The sequence below is a fragment of the Hylobates moloch genome, unplaced genomic scaffold (genome assembly GCF_009828535.3).
Source record: "Hylobates moloch isolate HMO894 unplaced genomic scaffold, HMol_V3 SCAFFOLD_8, whole genome shotgun sequence".
Taxonomy (NCBI): domain Eukaryota; kingdom Metazoa; phylum Chordata; class Mammalia; order Primates; family Hylobatidae; genus Hylobates; species Hylobates moloch.
Window position 1 is genome coordinate 64,489,078 of NW_026652283.1, and position 24,473 is coordinate 64,513,550.

Here is a 24,473-nt window from a genome sequence, read left to right on the forward strand (position 1 = left end):
TCAGTTATTGCAGCATCATTTGTTGAAAGTCAGTTGGCCATAGATGTATGGGTTTATTTCTGAAGCCTCAATTCTATTCTATTGATCTGTATGTTAGTATCATCTGTACTTGTGCCAACAGCCCACTGTTTAGATCACTGTAGCTTTATAGTAAGTTTTGAAACTGGGAAGTGTCAGTCCTCCAACTTTCGCCTTTTCCACATTGTTTTGGCTATTCATGGCGTTTACAATTCCATATGAGTTTGATGGTCAGCTTTTCCGTTTTTACAAAAAGGCTGTTGGAATTTTGATAGGGCTCTCAGTGAATCTGTAGACTGCTTTGGGTAGTACTGCCATCTTAATATAGTCTTTCAATACATGAACACAGGATTGTGGCAGGCCAGGTCTCACTAATGCAGGCCTCCATAACAAGTTTCACTATTGACTGAAGGGTTAAGTTAAATATTAAAAGCCAGTCCCCTTATACAAAGGCTAGGATGTCACAAAAGCCCATCAAGAGTTTTGCCTAGGCCTTTCCTGGGCCTTAAAGCCTGACAAAATAATAAAGGAATTCTTAACAGGGCCCATTTAGGATTGAACAAGTTTTACTGTGGGTCTGAAGAAACTCCCCAGGCCTCCACAAACAAGTTTATTGGGGGTCTGAAGGAACTCCCCAAACCTCCGTGATTTAGCAGGAGACAAGGGTAACTGCCCCAGCACCTGGACCCATTTAGATTAAGTAAATTTACTGAGGCTCCAGAGGAAGGCCTTCAGGACTCAGACCTTAGTTGTAGATTAAAAGAAGTTAATCACTTACATCCTTAGATGAATGCAAACTTACACATGGACATATAGCTTAGAAGGTATATAAGCTCTGGAAAACTTTGTAATTTTGAATTGGTCTGGCAATAATTTCCAGGCCTTCTCCCTGTAATCGGTTGCAGAAATGAAAACTCCCTTCCTCCCCTGTTCATTTGCATCTCGTTATTGGGCCACAAGAAACAGCAGCCCTAACCTCAGTTTGGTCTGGGAACAAAATTTGGCATGCCAGCCAGGAAAGACAGGAATGGTGCTGCATTCAGTGGCCAGTGGCTTGCAAGGAGACAGTCTTTAGGGGTATCCCAGCAGCTGCAGGTGAGATTTTCCCATGGACCCCCTTGAAGGCTTTCCTGTGTTCAAAAGTGCACATCCCTTACACTACTGGGTTAGAATGGAGATAAGGAGCGAACGAACTTAAAGGGTGAGTTAACTGGGTGGTATGCTGGGAGCCTATTGTTTTCCCATCTAGGCTTGTTAAGCTATTTGTCCGGCACTGCCACGGGAAGCAATAATAAGGCTTGGTTATACACCCGCTTTGCATTTTGATTGAGATCAGGTTTTGAATGTTTTGCCCGACTGCACTTCCCCTTGTGTTGTCCAAAATTTGTCTCCACTTGTTTGTGTATCTGTCTTACTCCTTTTGATACCATGTAAACTTAAAAATGGGAGGTATTGGGTCCATTCCTGCTGAGAAGCCTCTGGGAAGGAAAATATAATTTTTAGGAGCTCAATGGTTAAGTCAGCTTAATTAAAAGCTAACATCCAAGATATGTAAATGTATGTGTGCATGTGTGCATGCTTGTATTTAAAAGGCCTTTATGTTTTTGTTTATTTCTCTCCTAGGACCTTGTCATTTTGAGCAAAAGGTTTTTTCTTCTTGGTTCACTGTTTTCTTCATTAATAGCTACTGCAACAGAAGCTACTCTGGGTTTTTTGAGAAAAAGTGTAGACACTTAGAAATCTCTTGTGTGGAAAAAAATTTTTTTAAGTGCACTGTAAAAGCATCACACCGTCTAGCCTCAGAATAATTCTCCCTTTTTGAAAACCTCTTTCCTTTATAAATTACTCAGGTTATTTCTTTGTAGCACCATGAGAGTGGACTAATACATGTCTTTCTAGGAATTTGTAAACTAGTTTACCTAGTTTATTGGTGTACAGTTTTTCTTTATGTAAGGTGACTAATAATGTCCCCACTTTTATTTCTGATTTTAGTTTTACGTGTTTTATTTTTCTCAGTCAGTATGGCTACAGATTTGGTCTTTCTTTTTAAAGAACTAACTTTTGACTTCTTTGATTATCGCTCTTGTTTTTCTATTTTCTATTTGTCTGCACTCTAATCTTAATTTCCTTCCTTCTTCTCACATTGGGTTTAGTTTGTTCTTCTTTTTTATTTCCTTAAGGTGTTATGTTAAGATTGCTGATTTGAGATCTTTTTTATTTTTTAAATTTAGCTCACTAACTCTTATCTGTATTATTGTTATTGACACTGTTAAACCAACAGTTGCAGAAGTGTGTCACTAGTTTGTGGTTACAAAAGTGTATATAATTTTTTTAGTTTTTTAATTGTAACATGTAAAATTTACCATTTTAAATATTTTTAAATGTACAATGCAGTAGCATTAGACTGACATTGTTGTACAACCATCATCACTGTTTATATCTCCAGAACATTTTTGTCATCCCAATCTCTAATTCTATACCCAATAAATAAAAATTCCCCATTCTAACACTCTCTCCAGTTCCTGATAACCACTATTCTGCTTTCTGTCTCTACAAATTTGTCTCTTCTAGGAACTCATATAAATGGAATCATTTGACATTTGACTTTTTGTGTCTGACTTATTTCACTTAGTGTAATATTCTAAAGGTTCATCTACATTGTAGCATCAAATTTCATTCCTTAAGGCTGAATAGTATTTCTTCACATGTATATACCAGATTTTGTTTATCTATTCATCCATCAATGGACACTGGGTTACATCCACGTTTTGGCTATTGTGAATAATGCAGCTGTGAACACTGTTGTACAAATATCTATTCCAGTTTCTGCTTTCTTTTGGGAATCTACCTAGAAGCAGAATTGCTAGGCCATATGGTAACTGTATGTTTAATATTTTGAGGATCTGCCACACTGTTTTCAACATTTTACATTCCCACAAACAACACATAAGGGTTCCAATTTCTCCACATCTTTGACATTTATAATTTGCTTTTTTGATAACTGCCATCCTAATGGACATGAAGTAGTATTAATTTGCATTTCCTTAATGGGTAGTAATGTTGAGCATCTTTTGATGTGCTTATTGGCCATCTATATATCCTTTTTGGAGAAATGTCTATTCAGGTCCTTTGCTAATTTTTTGTTTTTTGTTTTTTTTTGAGATGAAGTTTCGCTCGTTGCCCAAGCTGGAGTACAATGGCGTGATCTCGGCTCACTGCAGCCTCCATCTCCCGGGTTCAAGCAATTCGCCTGCCTCACCCTCTCCAGTAGCTGGGAATATAGGCGTCCACTACCACACACGGCTAATTTTTTTTTTTTTTTTTTTGAGACACAGTTTCGCTCTGTCACCCAGGCTGGAGTGCAGTGGCATGCTCTCGGCTCACTGCAACCTCCGCCTCCCAGGTTCAAGCAATTCTCTGCCTCAGCCTCCCGAGTGGCTGGGAGTACAGGTGCCCGCCACCATGTCCAGCTAATTTTTTGTATTTTTAGTAGAGACAGGGTTTCACCATCATGGCCAGGCTGATCTTGAACTCCTAACCTCAGGTGATCCGCCCACCTCGGCCTCCCAAAGTGCTGGGATTACAGGCGTGAGACACTGCGCCAGGACAATTTTTTGTATTCTTAGTAGAAATGGGGTTTCGCCATGTTGGCTTGGCTGGTCTTGAACTCCTGGCCTCAGGTGATCCGACTGCCTCAGCCTCCCAAAGTGCTAGGATTACAGGCATGAGCCACCATGCCCAGCCCCTTTGCTAATTTTTATTGGGTTGTTTTTTGGTGGTTGAGTTGTAGGAGTGCTTTATATATTCTGGACACTAGATGGTTATCAGATATATGATTTGCAAATATTTTCTCCCATTCTCTGTGTTGCCTTTTCACTGCATCTTTTGATGCACAAAAATTTGAAATTTTGATGAAATTCAATTTATCTATTTTTTTCTTTTGCTGCCTGTGCTTCTGTTGTCATATTCAAGAAATCATTGCCAAATACAATGTCATGAAGGTTTCCCCTTATGTTTTCTTCTGAGACTTTCACAGTAAGTAAACCTAAAAGAAAAGGCTGAAGAATCAATTGGAAGTAGTTAAGCTAGACAAAGACCTAAACCAAAGCACTAATTCTGGAGGAAAAAAGGAATAATCACAATAAAGAAGGCAGATAAATTTATTGCCACTTGAAAACTAAATATAACTCAGATGAGTCAGACAAAAAAAAATCATTGACATTACAATTATTATTATTTGACCAGGTTTGTCTTTTGAAGACTTCTCTGACAGGCACTTCTGCAACAAATTTGTATAATTTGATATAAATATTTTGTGATTATTCTTAAAGGCCAAGCAATGGGCATTTATGATGGCTAATCACAAATACACAATATATATTACATAATATATATTAATTGACATTGCATTTTTTTCTTTGAGCTTATACACTTTTGGAAAAGTCTACCTTTTATAAATATCAAGTTGGATATTCTTGTCTGTTGCATTTGCTAAATAAGAGTCAACAGTTAAGAATCTGTTTCTTTTATATATGTCAGATTGTGTCCATTTGGAATACAGAATCTCCTGCATAAAACTAGCATGTTTTGCTGAAGTACTTGTTAACTTGGCTCTAAAATATTTTTTATTTTCCTAATATATATCATTTATTTTTAAAAGATTAATCCCCTCACTCATTTCTGCAAGGCTCTTTTGTAGCTCAAAAAATTACCATAAAGGGAAAGAAAGTCCTCCAGCTCCCTACTACAATTACTTTAGAGTTGAGGTCAGAAAACTTTTTCTGTAAAGGTTCTGCTGCATCTATTCAACTCTGCAGTTGTAGTACAAAACCAACTTAGACAATAGCAAATGAATGGGTGTGGCCATATTTGACTCATGGTTGTAGTTTGCCTACCTTTGCTTTAGTGCACCTAAATTAACACTGTTCATATAAAATATCCAGCAAGATAAACAATAATTTAGTGCTTAAAAGAGAGTTACAGAATCTTTTTCTTTTAGAGTCTTTTAGGAAAAGTATCATGTATTACTTGGAAAGTATTCTCTATTTTAAATATATCTATACAGTTTCTTTCTTTCCTTACCCTGAGATATTTATTAAGAAAGGGTAATCTGGAGTCTAGTACATAAAACATCTTTGGGTGTATACATTATGTAAATAGGAAGTGATATTATTTCTAGCATTGTAAGAACCCTAGCTCCCAAATAATAATGACTCTTGGGTAATAAGCAAGTACCTTAGCATGCCTCCAATATATTGACTGTTAAAGGGCAATCAGTTCTCCCTGGCAGTGATTGCAGCAATTGAAAGTTATATTTTCATATCTAGTGTAGGGATGAAATCGTCCAATATTTTTCTTTGTAGCAAGTAAGGTGGTTGGTGAAGACTCAAAAAATGGATTATCAGGTGAACTCTCTGTGCAGGTAACTGGATCTAAAATTCTTAGAACCTAAGGAAAATAAGATATAATGTCAGAAGTATGCAATATAGATGGTAAAAGCCTATGATTTCATTGATGTATACCTACCTATAAAGTTCCACTTCATTAATATATAACTATTACTAAAAAAACTGAATGACTACTCTGATTGAAAAGACAACTTACTTCCTTAAGCTGTAAATTTAACAATGATGTCTAATTACTATATTATCTAGGTTACATATTTTTTTAAATGATGACGTTAATGTTTTACAGATATTGGTAGGAAAGCAGGAAAACATAGAAGAAAATGAGGTTATATCATTAAGTGATGTCTTTTTTTTTTTTTTGAGTCTCGCTCTGTGGCCTAGGCTGGAGTGCAGTGGCGCGATCTCGGCTCACTGAAAGCTCTGCCTTCCGGGTTCACGCCATTCTCCTGCCTCAGCCTCCCAAGTAGCTGGGACTACAGGCGCCCGCCACCATGCCTGGCTAATTTTTTGTATTTTTAGTAGAGATGAGGTTTCACTGTGTTAGCCAGGATGGTTTCGATCTCCTGACCTTGTGATCCGCCCGCCTCGGCCCCCCAAGATGTCAGTTTTTTTATATGTCAATTATATCATTAAGTGATGTCAATTTTTTTTCCTTAACCAAAATGGACTTACTACTTCCCCTCTTCAATCTTTCATTCAACTGCTCAGAATCAGGATTTTGTTTTTATTCATCTATGGAAATGATATTTCAAAATCCTTGATAACTTTTTATTTGTAGTATCAATGGCTTTTCATTTCTCTTTTTCTAATTTATATGCAGTATTTTATGATTACAGCCACTTTTTGTTTCCTGGGTTCCACAACACAATGCTCTCCTAATTCTTCTTCTGCTTTGATTTTTCCTAATCTGTCTCCTTTACTGAGACCCAAAACAGGAACTCTTGAGCTCAAAAAAATTCTCCAGTTAAGGGCAGGGATAACGTGCCTGGCTCACAGCTCTTGATTCTCATGTTCCTATTTTCCCAATCATCACCACATGATGTGTTTGGGTTATGGTACAAAGGTAGCAAGCACTGCAATTGGAAAGAACTGTGAAATGAATTCGGAAAAGTGCTTTCTCTCTTTCTTATATAAGGCTTGTTCAAAGCAGCTTTCTGGAATGGTTGGTGATGCTTGTTTCCCTAGCGGTCATGTGGTCCTGCAGATTTTTTTTTTTCCCTTCTAAGTTACCACCAAACCCAAAGAGCCATCATTACTCTAAGAATGTCCTGGCATCATTTAAGAGCCATCAACTTACTTTAGCACCTCTATTTTTCAACTAGACTGCTTTTTCAATTTAGTTTTTGAGATCCTTCTATTTTTATGGAAGTTTGTTTGGTGTTAGAGGATAAGCAAAGATGAAGGGCTTACCTTAACATTGCTTATAAATTTAGAAGAGAAAATAAGTTCTCAAATACTACAAAGATGTTATTACATTATAGGTCTTTATAGAGAGAGAAACAAAATGCTAAGGGAATTCAGGAGCAGGAGACTGACCCATTAATATGAACAGAAAGGTTTCTGTATTTTAGCCTGAAAGTGATGGGGAAGGATTTTATGCAGGGTGCCTTTCAGAAAGATCATTCTATACACAGTGTGGGGGATGGGGGAAGCAGTATGCATAAGCAGACATAAGAACAGAAAAAGGGAGGTTATTGTAATAATCTAGCTAAGAAATGATGGCACCTTGAAGCAATGGAACTGAAAAGTTTAAGAGACACTAAGGAAGAAGGGCTGTCAGTTTTGTTAAATATGAGAATGTGGTGGATAAAGGACTGGGAGCAGAAGGGGATCTAAATCAAGCCCTGAGGATACCTAACATTGTATAGTGAAATAAAATGGTTGGATAAAAGAGAAAAGCCTGTAAGGTATAAGGTTATATAAACCTCGGAAAGAGTAGTTCAAGAAAGAGGGAGTGGTCAACTACGCCAAATGCTACTGGCAACAACTAAGTAGGCAGTGACACAATTTCCCAACAAAGAGAATAGAAAAGGAGAAACAAAGTTTTGGATAAAAATGATTAATTTTATGTACTGACTCATTCAGTAAATAGCTGAGCACTTACTACGTGCAAAGGATTAAGCCAGACCTTGAGGAAACATAGAAACACAAAGTCCCCAGCCCTTTAGGAGTTTACAGTTTGGGAGAGGGATGGAAAATAAAACTATTATAATTTAATACGGTAAAAAGCAATTATAGATATAAGTGCAAAGTACAATGGAAGGATGGAGAAGGAACACTTCATATTGCCAGCAGGATTCAGAGAAGGCAGGTTCTTAAAGGTGGTATAGAGGTTGGGCAACAAAAGAGGTGTGGGAGGGCAGTCCAGACAAGAAAAAGTATGTACAGAGGCATGAGATACAATGGCCTATGTGCATCATGAAAAGTGGTTAAACCCTGCTGGAATGTGAAGTGCAGTGGGTAGTGACACTTGGGAAATGATTCTTGAGAAGGGGAGATGGAAGAAAGATTATAAAAAGCCTTCTATACAATATGAATGAATTCTGATTCAATAATGAGGGAGACTAGGAACTGTTTGATGACTGAATTGGCCTTCTGAAATAACTCTCTGGCAGTAGTGGGTGGGCAGGAGCAGCTAAGAAGGAGGGCAGGGATATCAGTGAGGGGGCAATTGCAGTGGGCTAAGCTGGAAGTCAGGTGTTTGAACTTGGGAGGGGATAAGTTAGAAAAAAACTGGTAAGATCTGCAAAATCAACAGGACTAGGGGAATGAAGGAAATAGTAAAAATGATGGCTACCATTTATTGAGAAATTACAATATATTAGAAACTGCTACAGGCTTTGTATGTGTTTTTTATGGAAATCTGAAAACAGCACTATAGAGTAGGTATAATTCATCAAGACAGGGAATACAGGAAAAGGAGGAGATTTTTAGGGGAGGGGGGCTGTACAAATGCAAAAGCAAGGAGAAAAGAGGTTATATTTTTAGCCATCTGTGGAACAAGTAGATGGAAATGCCTGGCTGGATATAAATCTCTCAGACTCAGAAGAAAGTCTGAGATGGAAAAGTCATAAGCATAAAGCTATGATAACAGAATAACACCAAGAGAATAGAGAAAATATGTAAAGAAAGCTCAAGAGGGGTCACAGGAAGAGGATGCCCCTCCCCCTCAAAAACTTAGAAACAATGGTCACAAAAGTAGTGAATCGTTGCCCGAGTATGGTGTTTAGGAAACGAAGAGATTTTGAAAAGGGGAACACAGATTCCTATGAAACATCAACATCTAAAGGAGGAAAAAAGTCTATGAAGAAGAGCTCAGAGAGGTAGCATCAGGGCCAAGAAAGAGTGATGTTACAAAGGTCAAGGGAGTTTCCAGGAAGGAATGCTCGTTACAGTATGATATGATAGTAAATGTTCATGACCTTTTTAAAAGTACTTACTGAGAATAGTGGGGCAGGAAGTCTACAGATTTAAGTGACGGTAGGAATTGAGGAATGGATGGTGTTTAAGTACAAACATGTCTGGACAACTTGTCCAAGATTCTTGGATGTGAAAGGAAGGTGATAAAGCCATATCCAGATATCTTACAATAGAGGGAAGATTTTTCTTTTTTAGATGAATGATGCTTGGACATGTTCTTAAGCCAAAAGGAAAGAGCCAACAGAGAGAAGGAATAACTGTTCAGGGGGAAGCCAGGGCCTAGAGGTGAGGTATGCTTAGAAGAAGAGGAAGGACACCTTTTCCTCTGAGAGAAATGTATGCTGCCATACAGATAGGCTTCTAGATATCAAATGAGACCTTCAGGCAGTTTTCTGCCTCTGTCCCCTTTTTCTTCTGTGGATTAGGAAAGAAAGTCATCTGCTGAATGTGAGGTAGTATCTGATGGGTACTGAAACAAAAAGGCAAACAGCTGAACTGACACAGGACTAGGGTTTGCAGCGTACTCGGAGAGGAAGATAAGGCAGTAAGGCACTTATGAATACAGTCTAGGCAAGCTAGGCGGGAAGAGAAACTAGAAGAGTGAGCTGATGAGACATGGAAAAAAATACAGGGACCAAGGGAATAAAAACAATTATGTGATCAAAGATGTATTCACATCCAGGGAGTCAGAATGAAGAATCAGAGTTGGAAAGAAAAAAAGTTGAGATCACAGATCACAGAGAGAGAGATGTTGAGTTGAAGATTTTAATAGTGCAAGAGTTATGGCGACTGGCAGGGACCCAGATGGGGACATGGGAGTTGTAACGAAGGTGAACTTGGTTGTTGTCACAGAAATGTGAGATGAGTATTTGACAAGCCAGCTGCATGGACCCTGAATTCATCCAGGACTATACTATCTGTTCTGTAGTATTTGATACATTTCCATCTATATGTGGAAATTAAGTAATTTCTTAGATCAGAAGTAATCTAATCTATGAATCTATTAATTTAATCTACATTAAAAATTCTACACAGTGGTTTTTGTATCAAAATGAACTCATGAAAAGGATTATTAGTGACTCAATAGCTAAAACACAGGACCTCTTTCAAAACAATTACTTTTTTTGTCCTTAAAAATAGAACAGTAGTGTTAGAAAATATTAAAGCTCAGAAGAGAAAATAATTTTCTCCAAGATAACACATTCAATAGCATGAGTGCTTTAGATCCCACATTTCCTAATTCCTAATGCCAAATGCTTTCCACGATATGTCACCTTTCAGTAAGAGGACAGTCTTAGAAGTTCCACAGATCACAAAAGAAAATATTTTACCGTTTCAGCCATTTTCTCAGCTGGGGTGCTGCAGAATTCAACTGTTGATGGAATCTTTTTTTGATTGTTAATGCCAACATTTCCCAGAAGATGAGAATTTACTGCTTTTGCCAACTCGTGATTTGTTAACGCTAGCTCTGCTGTGCTGTGGGGTTGTACACTAGGGGAGTAAGTTTGCTCTCTTCCCCATTGCAAAGAAACTAAGAGCTCCTCCAATAATCTGCATAGAACACACATGAACACTGGACATTAGTAAGAGAGCAAAATGTAAAGTAATAGTAAATAGGTAATAAAAATATTTCCGAAATTATATAACATCTTTCTCTGATCCCTTTTCTCTCTCAGAGTTCCATAAATTCAGATGTCTTAGTCAAGTAAGTTAGACTACAGAAAGCATATGTTAATCTACTAGGTTGTTGTCTGAAAATCATTTAACAAATAGTACTTTTCTTTGTTCTCACCTTTTAGTATAGGAACTACTTACATAATTTGTGCAACTATGGGAATATTCATACGGTTTTTCTTTTTTGGTGAGTTACATTAATTGATTCTTGAACGCTAAACCAATCTACAATTCCTGGGATTCACTTTACTTGGTCATAATGTATAAAACTTTTTCTGTATTGTTGGACTTGATTCACTGAAATTCTGTTAAGGATTTTTGCATTTATGTTCATTAGAGATATTAGTTGGTGGTTTTTGGCTAATGGTTCTGGTTCTGGTATCAAGACAATGCTGGCCTCATGAAATGAGTTGGAAATTGTTTCATTCTCTTCTATTTTCTAGAATAATTTTTGTAAATTTGGTTTTATGTCTTCCTTAGATGTTTACTAGCATTCATCAGTGAATCCATCTAGATCTGGAATTTCCTTTACTGGAAAATATTTAATTTTTAACTATAAATTATATTTGCTTTAATAGGTTAGGGCTACTCAGGTTATCTATTTGTTCTTGAGTAACCTTTGGTAGTTTGTCTTTCATGGAGTTTGTCCATTTCACCTAAATTACTGAATTTATTGACACGGATTTGTTCATAACATTTCTGTATTATCTTTTTTATGTGTATAGAGTCTATATTGTACCCCCCCACCCCCTTCATTCCTGATACTGGTAATGTATATCTTCTCTTTTTTTCCTGATTAAACTGCTTAGAGGTTTCTTGTGTTTTCATTCTTCTAATTTCCCCTATAATTTGCTCCTTGACACTTACTGATTCTATCTGTAATAAATCAACTATATAAAAATGCAAAAGGCTTTTAAGGAAGACCATCAATTTTGATAGTTCTGGAGTATATGGACATGAAAACAAGCTCTAATACTGTAGGAAGTCTTCAAAAAGATCTCCTTCCACAGGAGAGACAGGTACACTCCTTGGCTTCTACCAAAAACTGTACGACTACAACTATAACAAGCAATTGCTTTTAAATCCAGAGAATCCTTCTACTACAGATATAACTGTTTCCCCAATTAAGAATGTGAAAAGCATGCCTTCTATTTTTTTAGTCCTCCTCCCTCCCAGAGCATCTATTTTAAAATGCTACCAAAAGTATATGCTCAGTAAGTTATCAAATGTAGACACACCCAAAACAAAAACAAACAAAGAAACAAAAAAACAAAACTACGATAACTTAATTTGCAGGAGAAAGCAGAAGAGTTCAGAATGTAAACAAGTGCCATACTTCTGGGTAGCTATCATTTCTTGACGAAACTGTTCCCGTTCACTTAGGAGATCTTGTATAGCCCCGTGTGCATCACGGTTTTGACGCTGTAAAACTGCTCTTGAGTTGGTTAACTCATCTGCCATTACCCTGAAAAAGATTAAAATCTTACATATAAATTTGCTGACAATAATACAGTGTAAAAAAATGAATATACTACTTTGTGACTGTCACTTTCAGAAGCTAACAAAGATTTAACATAGTATAGTTACTTGACAGTTTTTAAATTTTGGCTAAAGAACATTAAAAATGTTTATGAGCTTAGAGTTCATTAAAGGGATTCAGTTAAAATATTCATTTAGACAATGGCAGATGCAAAAGTTATTCAATTTTCCTATATAATGACTTTTGGAGTACATCTCAATCTTACTCTAGATTGACCAAAATTTGAAAGAAAAAATTATTAAATATTTTAAATACAGAAAAACTTAAAGAGGCAAACAAAACTAAATTATCTTCTTACCACTCAATTACCTCTTTGCCCTTAGAAAAATATTAATATAAAAAGACCTAAAGTCTTTCCTCATGCCCAGCATCCCTATCCTTCTTTTATATGCAGTCAACAAAATTTTTTTACACTTCTCAAAAAAAAAATTTATGTATATTTCAACATATACATATGTGTTAAAAATAAATTTATCCACTATTTACAAAAAGAGATACTGAATACAAACTTTTCTAAATCTTAGTTTTTCATTTAATAATTTATCTTAGAGACTTATCCATATTAGCACATATACAGCTATCTCATTCCCTTTTTTCAAAAAGTAGCTTCATGTTTTCTACTGATTGGATACAAAAAATTTTATTTAACCAGTTTTCTATTGATGGAATTGAAGCAAAATGTTCAAGTATGGTTAATCGGCTGAAAAATTTAAAATTAAAATTTAAGTCTGAGACTGTAGTTACTACCAAATTCCTCAAAATGAAAACAATTTTGACATTAGAAGATTACATCAATTAAAATACCAATAAAGTCATATTTAATTTTTATTTAAAAATTTAATGAAATATTACTATTGGTGTTGATCAGGATGTTAAAAAGTTGCATATTGCAATAATTTGTATAATATATGCATGATTTGCCTCTTAAAATGTTCAATAAGAATTAACTCAATTAACTTTCATTCTAAGTGAAGTAATAGTTCATTTTTCCAAATAGCATAATGAACTAGCACAATTAGGAGATAAATAAAAGACTGTTAAGAGAGTGAACCACTACTACAAAGTGTCAGAGATATTAAGACATGAAAAAACATTTTCCTAAAAATGTATTAATCACAATCAATGGTTCTTCAAATACAACCTGTAAACCTTTGGTTGCTCTGTGAGAAATCTCCAGATGATTCAATTTAAATCAATATTGTTAAACATACTCTATAAAGTATTTTGCTAAGTTCCAGAAATACACAGATGGATAATATCCAGATCTTGTTATCTGGTAACTATAAGTTGAGGCAGGGAGGGGATAAACAGACAAAGAATCATACTATATAGCAGAGTTTCCCAACCACCAGTATGTCGAGAGGCCTGGATGAGGACCCCAGGGTTTTTACTGCCATATGAGAGTAGCCTCATCTAGTATGTCATAAAAATGTTATAATTTTCTATTTGTGCATAGAGAGAAAAAGGTTGGGAAGCTTTATTATACAGTTAAAGGAACTATGAGAAAAGAGCATTTAGAATGAATAATATTATCTTGGGGAGTCCAAATATTTGAATGGGGAAAAATAATCTAGTTTGGCTTTTTGTGATTTTAATGTTTACTAGATGTCTGAGTTTACAGTTTTGTTTCGGTCTTAAACATTGTATTTTTACTACACAGTAAACTAGAACTCAGGAATAAGGGATGATCCTTACATCACTTCTTCATTTAGGGAGACTGTGTGACTATCCAGAGGAGAGAGAGTCCACATCTTAAATGAAGTACTTTGATGACCTTAGTCAGAAATTTTCACACTACAATCTACTTTCTTGTGTTATAGATCAAAAACCTGATGGAGCAAAAACTAGCAAATGAAATACTATTTGCTGTAGAAAATACCTGCTTGCAAGGAATTTACTTCGCCATACATCACACTGTATTGACATACGTTCTAACTGTTCAGAAAGCTGAGCTGTGTTTCGACCTAGGGCTTCATTTTCTAAAATAAGCTGATTTTTCTCACGGGCTAGACGTTCAAAGTGATACTGAAGATCATCCCCAACAGAAGCCACCAGTAATTTTTTTAACTCACGATTTACCTAGAAGAGAACGTAATCAATACAACAAGCTCAAAGTAATATCACTACCTTTAATGTAACAAAATTAACAAAAAGAGACTGTGTTTCTGTGTAATTTTGGACCTCTGTGACTTAAAGTTTCTATCAAAAAGTAAAATTAAATATTTAAGTTCTATACGATATACAAAACATATCTCTCTACTTCTCTCTATACATCTATATCCACGGTCCTAAACTGAACCTCTTGTAATAAGAGTAAAAATAATTATGAAAATAACAAATTGCTTCCAGTCAACAGTTAAAGGAAAAAAAATTAAAACAAAACCAATACATTTTGATAAAAAATATGACAGAGAATGTTTTATGTTTTTTATTAAACATTTATAAGTTAGTCTATTGCATCCTAAAAATTTACTTTTAAAAAATAAAGCAAGCTAAGTAATCCAGTATGTTTCTAAGTATGTTCTTTACATCATTATTGAAAAGAGCAAAAAATTAAAACAGATATCCAATAACATGTATTGGTATATGGTATAGCTATTGAAGAACACTGTTGCCATTAATAATGACACTGTAATAGAATATTCTGTGACATGGCAGGACATTAATAACTGAAAAAAGTGGGTTGTAACACTAAATGAACTCAATGTATATGGTTATGCAGGTATAGCTGGATGAAATGATTCAGTTGGCACTATTTTCATTGTGTTTTTCTGTATTTTCTAAAATTTTTACATAAATTTGTACTACATTTTGTAATGAGAAACTAGTTATTTAAAAATATATTTGTATAAAAACCACTAACCATGGTCTCACTTATGAAGACTTGTATCTAGCCAAAAGATGCATGGTCTAATAGAGAAACAAGGGAAGGGGCAAGGCAATTTTTACTAAGATGCAAAGATTAAAGCAACACACTTAAGGGCTACAGATTTTTTTCATTTACAATGAAGACACAGTAAGTTATACCACCATTCTCTTTATTCCAAGTATCCCGTATACACAGGCAAAAATACTTCGAATTTAACAATCCTTAAAACAAGGACTGCTGGTCAATTACTAGGCCTGACTTGGTCAATCTTTGGTCTGGTAGTTTGTAATTGTAACCTACTTTTACAACTTATTGGTAGTCTTGTCCAAAGCACCTCACACCTCCATCTTCAATGAGGTTTAGAGTATAAGTTCCCAATATAAAGTATCCCTAGAGAACTGAGAAAGAATGAGAAATTTAAGAGGAAGCGTTTTAGAGAAATAACAAGCTAGGATGAATGACATTCCCATAAAGAAATGTAGTTTTCTAACATGCAGGTTTAAAAGGTCCAGACGTAAAGAGTAGTACTCATTTTATCAATTAAGGCTCTTCTTACCTCTGTCTGTACACGGAGCTGGTTTGAAAGACCTTCTTTGTCCTGTAGTAACCTTCTTTCAGAATTCTTGAGCTTTTCCAATACATTCTTTATCTCTGAGAGTTCCTTATTAGGTTCTATAACTCCCTCTGACTGACCAAGGAATTCTCCCTTATGATGTCCCAGAGACTTAACCTTTGTATTTTTGTTGGGGATATCATGAGTTATAGCAGCTTTGGGAACTAATATTCTTACAGCTTTAACCTCCACTGCTTTTTCAGTGAGCATTTTCCCTAGCTGAAGAACTCCTGGGCTCTCTGATGGAACTGCTTTCTTCCATGGACTCTGAAGACTACGATGCTTTCTAGATTGGACTCCAGAGGTAACTTCAACAGATTTAGGTGGTTCCTCAGTTTCCATTCCATCTCCTGCTCCTCGGATTGGGGATGAAGTAACGGTGACTAACAAAAAGGAAACAAAACAGAAACTACTTACCAAGAAGAAATGCCAAGAAAATGCTAAGACATGCTATACCCTATATTCAAAGTTACTGGCACTAAAAAGAATGCAAAAAAAATCAGAGAAAAAGTAATTTTCAAAACAATCATGTGTCAACAAAAGATACGTGTTTAAACTTTCCTTCAGTAGACAAGAGATTTGGAATCAGAATATTTGGTTCTGACTTTTACTTTCTAGTATAACTCTGGGTAAATAATTTAATCTTCCATGAATCTCTATTTCCTAATTTGCAAACTGGAGATCGTAACACCCCTGCTATAGAATTTTGGTAAGAAAAAATGTAATAAGATCAAATGCTTGGCATACTGTAGACGCTCAATAATGTTAGTTAAAAATAAATGTCAGCTATATATATATGCATATTCGAAACCATCTACATCATAAGAGATTCATCTGTTTTGTGAACTCTTGGAGTAAGAGGAAGCAACATATATGTTACACTGAAAAATTTATTAAGAAAAGATTCAATCCTATTCTTAGGCCTAACAGTATATGTCCTGCTTACACAAGTGAAACTACACTGGACTGTCAGATTAAACAACATCCCTATACCTCACTTTCACCATATCATACCCAAATTATTTTATTGTACTCTCATTCCCTCTAGTGGCTTTCCATTTATTTTGAGTGCACTGTATTCCCAATAAAATGCCTTGCATGTAGTGTGTGTGTGTGTGTGTGTGTGTGTGTGTGTGTGTGTGTGTGTGTATATATATGTTATAAACAATAAATGAATGATAACAAGGGAAAGGACAAAAGACGAGCACATAGATCAGTGACAATGGTTATAATGATGAACTCTGAGTGGTCATGGGCGGCAAACGTGGTGCTGGGTACCTAATGTAGGCTTGACATTCTATGAGGTAAGACCACTATGCTTAAGCAATTTACTATCTAATTTAGGGGACAGAACATACATATAAAAAGATAAAATGTATTACAGGATAATATATAATAAGTGTGTAGGTAAGTGGTATAAAAATATTTCAATAGAAATTTTATGTCTATAGAAACATTAAGGACAATCATGAACTACTGATTGGTCTTCAGTGAATTCATCACTGTCCAGCCAAACCATATATGTGTGTGTGTGTGTGTGTGTGTGTGTGTGTGTGTGTGTGTAATGTAATCTCCTAAAACAAAGACTTAAAACAGAATTCCTTTTATACTTGTAATAGTAATACATTTTGTAAGCTTAACATGTTTTTTATTTTATGGCTAGAATATATTCTCTTCAAGTTAATATAGCATTTACTTTCTTATTCTACTGTTGAATATTTAGACTCTTTACAATTTTTCACTGTAATAAATAAGGCTTTATTGAACACTTTTATGCCTACATATTTTTCTTAACTTCTGAGTTATTTTTCCAAATAAATTCCCAAGCATAAAATTAATGGGTTTGGTGAAGATCTGTACAGCCGAAATGCCTTCCAAAATCACTGTACCAGTGTATCTGTGGATCTATGCCTAATATCCTTACTATTTATTTATTTATTTGCATGCTCAATACCTATGATTTATATGGCACTTAAAAATAAGTAAGAATACATGTAAACTGTTTAGAATGGTATTTGACACAGTAAGCACTCATTAAATGTTAGGTCCTATTGCTTTTATTATTCTTCAAATAAATTCCTAATAAACTTTGGATGTTGATATGGAGAGAAATAAAGTTAATTTATTTAATGCCATAAAATACAATTCTGACTTTCATTCTCTTATGTAAATCTTAAAGTTATATTGCTAGACTATAGGACTATTTATTCAATTAACAGATTTACTTTTTTCAAATTTTTCCCATGTAGAAATGTTCTGGGAACCTCGAGTTCTATTAATTAGACAGGAGGTGGAAACGTATCTGAGGTATAATTAATGTGTTCTATTTTACAAAACATTTTACATTAGAATAAAAGTGTCATTTCTATATGAAATGTAAACTAAGTTTAAACACCCCTTGGGCCTTGGGACTGACTCTACTTTTAAAAAGATAAACAAAGGAATACTTCAGAAAGTGAAATAAAGGCCTAACATGCTGGGTTTGGTAAATTAGTTAAAACAAAGCATGGTAGCACTGACAAGGAGAACTTCCAGTGAATCACTTAAAAACAGCTTACTGCATCCTTGACCTCCTGGGCTCAGGTGATCCTCCCACCTCAGCCTCCCAAGTAGCTGGGACTACAGGCATGTGCCACCATGACCAAATAATTTTTTGTATTTTTTTTTTTTTTTTTGTAGAGACAGGGTTTCATCATGTTGTCCAGAATGGTCTTGAACTCCTAGGCTCAAGCAATTCTCTGCCCTCAGCTCCTAAAGTGCTTGGATTACAGACGTGAGCCATCACACCCAGCCACCTGTATTCTTAAAATCTGATTTTAAGTTTGTCTAAACTTAACTAACTTGTCTAATTTTGTCAATAAGACATTCTGGCATTTAAGAAGTAACACAGAATCATGTATTAACTATAAATTAATAAAAACCATCAACAATAAAATTACACACTAGAGCCATGGTTCAGGCCCACTGAGGCTGAGGAAATAAAAAACAGGTGTGATACTTCCATTATGGTCAAATAAAATTTCTAGGCAAGCTGTAACATTTTTGAGTTGGAATTTTAAGTAACAGAGATTCAAGAACAAATTACAAAATGATTAAAGTTAAATTTAAAAGGCAAAGAATCATTAATAGGTATTTAACAGAAATCTCTTTTTGAACAAAACACCTTGTTGGAAAATCAAGAAGTTCAACCAACTTGTTTCCACCCCGATTTACTCTTAACTTTATTTAAACTGTTCTACTTACTCAAGCATTTATGAATATCAAAGTTGTATTATATATTACATGAGAGTTCCCTCTCGGTAATAACTATGATTCTAGCTAATGTGCATAGGTAAGGAGGCCGTAAGAGCCAGGGCTTAACATTTTCTCACCTGGTAACTTTCATAATTCTATTTTTCCTTGTGACATACGTAGAAACCTTTATTACTTATTCAGTAGGCACAATCCAGGACACATTTACGAATAATTACCTCATCTCAAGTGGGAAGACAAGGACCTATGGTAACAGCTCCATAATTATGAGTAATGCGTAAGTCAAGGAAAACACCAATCCTTATTCTTCCCCACTATTCGAAGGGAACCAACAAAACAATCCTTAAATTATTCATCATCATTACTTCCATCTGTGATCAATTATCAATGAATTAAAACATATCTAAGGTTTGCTCATTCATATTGCCTACCAGGATTGGTGAAATGTAGGGAAAGAACAAAGAAGGTCACTAGTCTAACATTCTAGAATGGGAGCTGGCCAACTTTTTCTGTAAAGGACCAGAGAGTAAATATTTTAGGCTTTGCGGACCAAAAGGTAAAACTGAGGATACCATGTAAGTATTTAATAAGAGAAAAAAAACTTATTGATGAAATTCAAACTATAACAACAATAATTGAAAACAGTTTTTTGATAACATAGGTCTAATAAAGGGAAGAACAGAATTTTTTTAATTCAGGATAATGTTTGGCTTAAATAGTGTTAATGTCCACTATTATCAAACTGACTGCAAATATTCTCAGGAGCCAACCCTTGCTCTAGAATATTGAGGCAAAAAAAAAAAAATTATTGTCTGTCATTGAACAAATATTTCTCTTTTATTCATAAAACTTCAATCTATGATGAGAGGTACTCTACGTCAGCAGAATGGGGTAGTGAAAAGAAATCTAACTCACTAGAGCCTGAGTTAAAATAACAAGTCCCTACTGCCATGTATTGTGTGACCTTGGACAAAGCACTTAACTGCATCCTCCTCTCATCCCTTGGTGCTTTCAGAGTAACGCAAATATGGTAGTATATATTTTAAAAATAATTTGTTTCTCTTGTAGACTAGACTGTTAGGAGTTCTTCAGGGTATGGACCGCCTCCTAATCTTTGTATCATGAACTAATAAAATGGTCCTTGTCACAGAGAAAATGAATAAATGCTTACTGAAGTTTATTAATCTGTTAATACACTAACTAGAGTGTTTCATTTTTAACATCCCAAAACGAACCCATTTAAAAACTGCTTTGTTTTTTTTTCCTCTACCCTAAGTCATTAATTCCTAACTTGGTTATAGTCTGAAAGACTTTCCAGAACATATACAAATTCAGCTATGATACAGTTAAACAAATTAGGGATTGTCATGTGGTAATTTTAAATCAAGAGTCTTTTTAAATGTTACCCATATCACCTAATAAAGTTTAGTTATTATTAAATTAGTAAAATAAGTTACATACAATGGACTTAAGAGTTACATCAAGATTTACTGAAGTGGAATCTAAGCATTCTTCTTACCACAGCCTCTATGGATAGTGTTCCCTGGTCAAATAAGTGTGGGCAATGTTGCATACTGCATCTCTACGGAGTTTCAGTGTACATTAGTATTAAAGTTATACTATAGGACTCTGAGAGGTCCTATAGTATAGCCTCTCTTTTAATACAGCATTTCTCAAATTTATCTGCTCATAGCATATCTTTTTTACCTAATACCTATTATTCTACAGAGCTAGTGTTAGACTATTTTATGGAATCAAAAATATTTGAATGTCTCAGACCTTTCTATTTGGTCTACTATTACTAAACTATTTGACTTTAATAGCTTTATTTTCAATTTTAATCCCACATCCAAGAAAAGCTTTGGATTTTAATTTAAGTTTCTAATTGTTACTATTTACTGTATGTTTCCCTTTCAGAAACAGCCCTAGCAGCCATGATACAACCCTCTTATGATGACAGTGCTGCTCAAATGTCTTCTGAGAGGAAGTTCTGTTGCTATACCAAACAACTGTACTTATCTCCTGAGGCAGTTAGAGGAAGTACAGACAACTGACAAATGTCAACCAAGTACACCTTTTCACAGGCCATGCAATACAAGTAACTTGTTCACTAACATCAGATGACAGATTAAATAGAAATATGGCTAATAGGATTATTTTCCTTACTGGATAATTAAGATCACATAAAATAATGTTTGTTAAAGTGCCTTATAACTCTAATCCTCATTAAAAACAAGTAATAATAAATATTAAAAAGTAATTTAATTTCACAGAGGACTTGCCAGTACTTTTAATGACTAATCATAATATTGTATTTAGTTTTTGCTTTTTGACAAGCACCATGTTGGTTGCTTTCACATTAATTATTTAACTGCTCTTATTTCCCATTAATCCCCAGTTTACTACTTTCATTACAGTCTCTGACTTGCTTATCTAATGGTATAAAAGCCTTCTGGTGACTTATGAAATGCTGTTGCACAGCTGAATTAAATTCAATTAAATATTTATTAGCATGATCTTTCTTCCTTGTTTCCTAAACTTATTTCAACCTGCTTTTAGAGAGGGTTTGCAGCTGGAGGTCAGCTTGCTGAAAAATTGGCATCTAGAAAACAGTTTTCCATCTTTCACTGATGGTTCTAGCATGCGGAACTCACCCCATCCAAAGAATAAGCTGGGTCAGGAGAAGTTCACTATGGGACATGTTAAAATTGTTGCCTATAGCTATGTGAAGATGGCCAGTAGGCAGTAGTCTATAAGGGTATGAATCATAACGAAGGAGATTAGGGATATAGATAGATTTGGATGTCATTTACATAGATAATTACTGAAGTCATGAGAGTAGAAAAGAAACAGTGGTGAAAAGCATTGATACTTAAAAGATAAATAAGGAGAGGAGGCTGAAAAAGAAACAGAGGAGATACAGCTACAGCAGTGCTGTCCAACAGAATTTTCTTCAATGACTGAAACAGCCACTAGCCGTATGTGCCTACTGATCACTTGAAGTTTGGCAAGTGTCATTGAGAAACTGAATTTTTAATTTTTAAAAAATATTAATTTAAATTCAAATAGCCACATGTAATTACTGCATTGGACAGTGAAAGGCTACAGAGTAGGCTGAAAAGAAAAGTGATGTCATGGAAGTCATCAAAAGAAAGTTATCTCAAAAGGCAGGGAATGGTCAACAGTATTAAATATTAGAGAGGACAAATCAGCTAGGACTAAAAAGTGACTACTGTATTTAACAATTTAGGGGTTGAATTGTGTCCCCCAAATGTTTATATGTTGAAGTACTAACCCCCACTACCTCAGAATGAGACTTCATTTGGAAACAGGATCACTGCAGATGTAGTTAGTTAAGATCAAATCATACAGGAGTAGGCTGGGTTCCTTTTTTCAATATGACTGCTGTCTTTATAAAAAGGGTAAATTTAGACACAGAAACATGCACACAGGGAGAATGCCGTGTGAATACGAAGGCGGAGATAAGGGTGGTACGTTTACAAGACAAGGAGCACCAAAGACTGCCAGCAAGCCACTGGAAGCTAGGAGAGTGTCTCTAATGCCTTCTGAAGGAGCATAGCCTTGCTGACATTTTCATCTTGGACTTCTAGCCTCCAGAACTGAGGGAATACATTTTGTTGTTCAAGCCATGCAGTTTGTGGTACTTTGTTACAGCAACCCCAGCAAACTAATACAACATGAAAGAGATCTTTGATATATCTTAGTTGCTTTGTCTATCTACTTAAATCTTTAAAATGTGTATTCTTATTTAAATCTTAATCTTCTAGTGTATAGGGAATATAGCTGTTAAAAACTTTGTATTAACATTAAATGTTTAAGAGTAGTCACCTAATAAATTCTAACTAATGATGTTAAATTTCACTTGTACATCTAAAGTGCTGAAATATAAACACTGCACTACAAAATAAACATAAAGGGATCTGAAATAACAAATGATTCCCAAGGGGGTCCATGAGATCTAGTTATCTGGCTCAAACGTTCCTTCACATCGTCATGTCATGTTTTAAAAACAATTATAAAAAAGCCACTTACCTTTGGTTTCTAAATTTTTAGTAGTCATTTTTTCACCTTAACCACTGAAAATGCACTCCAAGACTTCTACTGAACAACCTAGAAATGTATGCATATGAAATAATTTTAAAAATATCATATAAACACGGAGTACCTCTAATTTAAAAGTTATGATATTTTAATTGCTTCTGTATTTAGTACTCATGCATTCAGAAAGGGAAATGTCCCTTATATCCCATCCTCACAGAAGGCATTGTTATTTCTACTAAAAGTCTCAAAAAAAAAATAGGGGTGGTTTATTACTAAATACTCCGTTTCACCATCCTCACCAATACACTCTAAATTGTCAGAAGTATGTCCTGAATTTTAGCCAAGCAAAGGGAATGAAGTTACTGTGGTGGTTTTGTGTCATCCATATGACAAGAGGAATTTTAAAGTAATTACTTTCTTAGGAGACATACTGACACAATTTGTATACACACACACACACGCACACACACACATCAAAAAGGAGCTTCTGTTTAGATGTTTAACAAACGACAAAAAATATTACTCAAGATAACATAATTTATACTTTTTTGGTAATAAAAAGTTAAAATAGTGTAGCTCCAAAAGTAAAAAGAGAAACATACATTGAGCACATGCTTTCAGAAATGTATACATTGCCTTAACAGTACAGACTCAGATTTACCAGAGAACATAGAAGAAGGTGATGCTACTGCAATGATATAAATATGACAAACTGTACACTAGATGACAAACGGTTTCACTACAAAAAAAGATCGCTCTCAGTACTAGATACAACTCAGTTCAATTAGTGAACCCGACGACTTTCTTAACAGTCACAAACTTTTCTACACTTACACTCTACTGCTCCGAAAAGAGGTATCCAAAAAACCCTTCGTAAGAGTAATGATCCCTGAAACCGCCCTTGGTAGCTGCTCTGCGAAACGTACAGGCACAGCGAGCGCCTGCTGGCAAATGCCAAATGAAGCGGAGGGGGTGAAGAAGTAAGTAGGGGGAGTGAGCAGGTGTGAAAGCGATAGGCCGGGAAGCGACAAGCCTGTCAACTTTGCTGTCCGGGGAAGTCGAAACCTAAGTTTCATTCCTGTCTGAAAAAGCCTTCCCGGAACAATCTTTCCCTAAATCCAAAGCTACTGGCCACCGAGCTCCAGCCAGACCTCCCTCCCTTTCCAACATCCTTAGTTATACCTGCTGGTCCTCGGATTTACCTCTAAGCTTCTTATTCTCCGTATTTCAGGGGGCTTCACTTGATAGGCTCTTCGGATCGGTATCACCAGGTTAACTTCTCACAGACCTCTTCCATTCAGAAGCCGACCCGCCCAGGCCCTCCACGTATCCAGCGGCTCTCTCACTCCTAACCACTTCCGATTACTCAAGGTTTCGCTTCCGGAATACGTTTCCAAAAGAGCAGGGTAAACAAATTCTGCAGTGCGTATAAACTCAAGTAACACAGAACACACACTGTAAGGCCTCCGTAAGTGAAAAGCGGACAGATTTCTACTTTAAAATAAAATACCGTACCGCAACTTCTGGAGCCCAAGCCGCATATTCACTTAAACTTCCGGGCCAACTGTTAAACAAACGGAAGTAAAACTGCCGGAAACAGAACAATGGCGTCTCGTA

General features: G+C 35.5%; 1 protein-coding gene across 4 annotated transcripts; it reads right to left on the minus strand.

Moving 5' to 3' along the window:
- Positions 1 to 3,466: 3,466 nt before the first annotated feature.
- On the minus strand, positions 3,467 to 24,454 carry BLZF1 (basic leucine zipper nuclear factor 1). 4 transcript variants are annotated; one of them, XM_058443243.1, is made up of 8 exons: positions 24,059 to 24,454; positions 22,848 to 22,925; positions 15,486 to 15,925; positions 13,940 to 14,139; positions 11,857 to 11,985; positions 10,178 to 10,397; positions 5,254 to 5,466; positions 3,467 to 4,063 (listed from the first exon to the last, which is right to left on the minus strand). In XM_058443243.1, the coding sequence occupies exons 2-7, from the start codon at positions 22,873 to 22,875 to the stop codon at positions 5,281 to 5,283; spliced, it is 1,203 nt and encodes a 400-aa protein (XP_058299226.1). In that variant the 5' UTR covers positions 22,876 to 22,925; positions 24,059 to 24,454; the 3' UTR covers positions 3,467 to 4,063; positions 5,254 to 5,280. The 4 variants fall into 4 exon arrangements, with proteins under 4 accessions (XP_058299226.1, XP_032016942.1, XP_032016944.1 ...); XM_032161051.2 differs by lacking the exon at positions 3,467 to 4,063 and having other exon boundaries at positions 4,161 to 5,466; XM_032161053.2 differs by lacking the exon at positions 3,467 to 4,063 and having other exon boundaries at positions 4,161 to 5,466; positions 24,039 to 24,454.
- Positions 24,455 to 24,473: the final 19 nt, after the last annotated feature.

Bases quoted from the DNA above. Each gene is read 5' to 3' on its own strand.
- BLZF1 (XM_058443243.1), bottom strand. From the start codon at position 22,875: ATGACTACTAAAAATTTAGAAACCAAAG. The intron at 15,926-22,847 runs GTAAGTGGCTTT...CCTTTTTGTTAG, and splicing joins TAAAAATTTAGAAACCAAAG to TCACCGTTACTTCATCCCCA. The intron at 10,398-11,856 runs GTATGGCACTTG...TGTTCTATGCAG, and splicing joins GAAATGATAGCTACCCAGAA to ATTATTGGAGGAGCTCTTAG.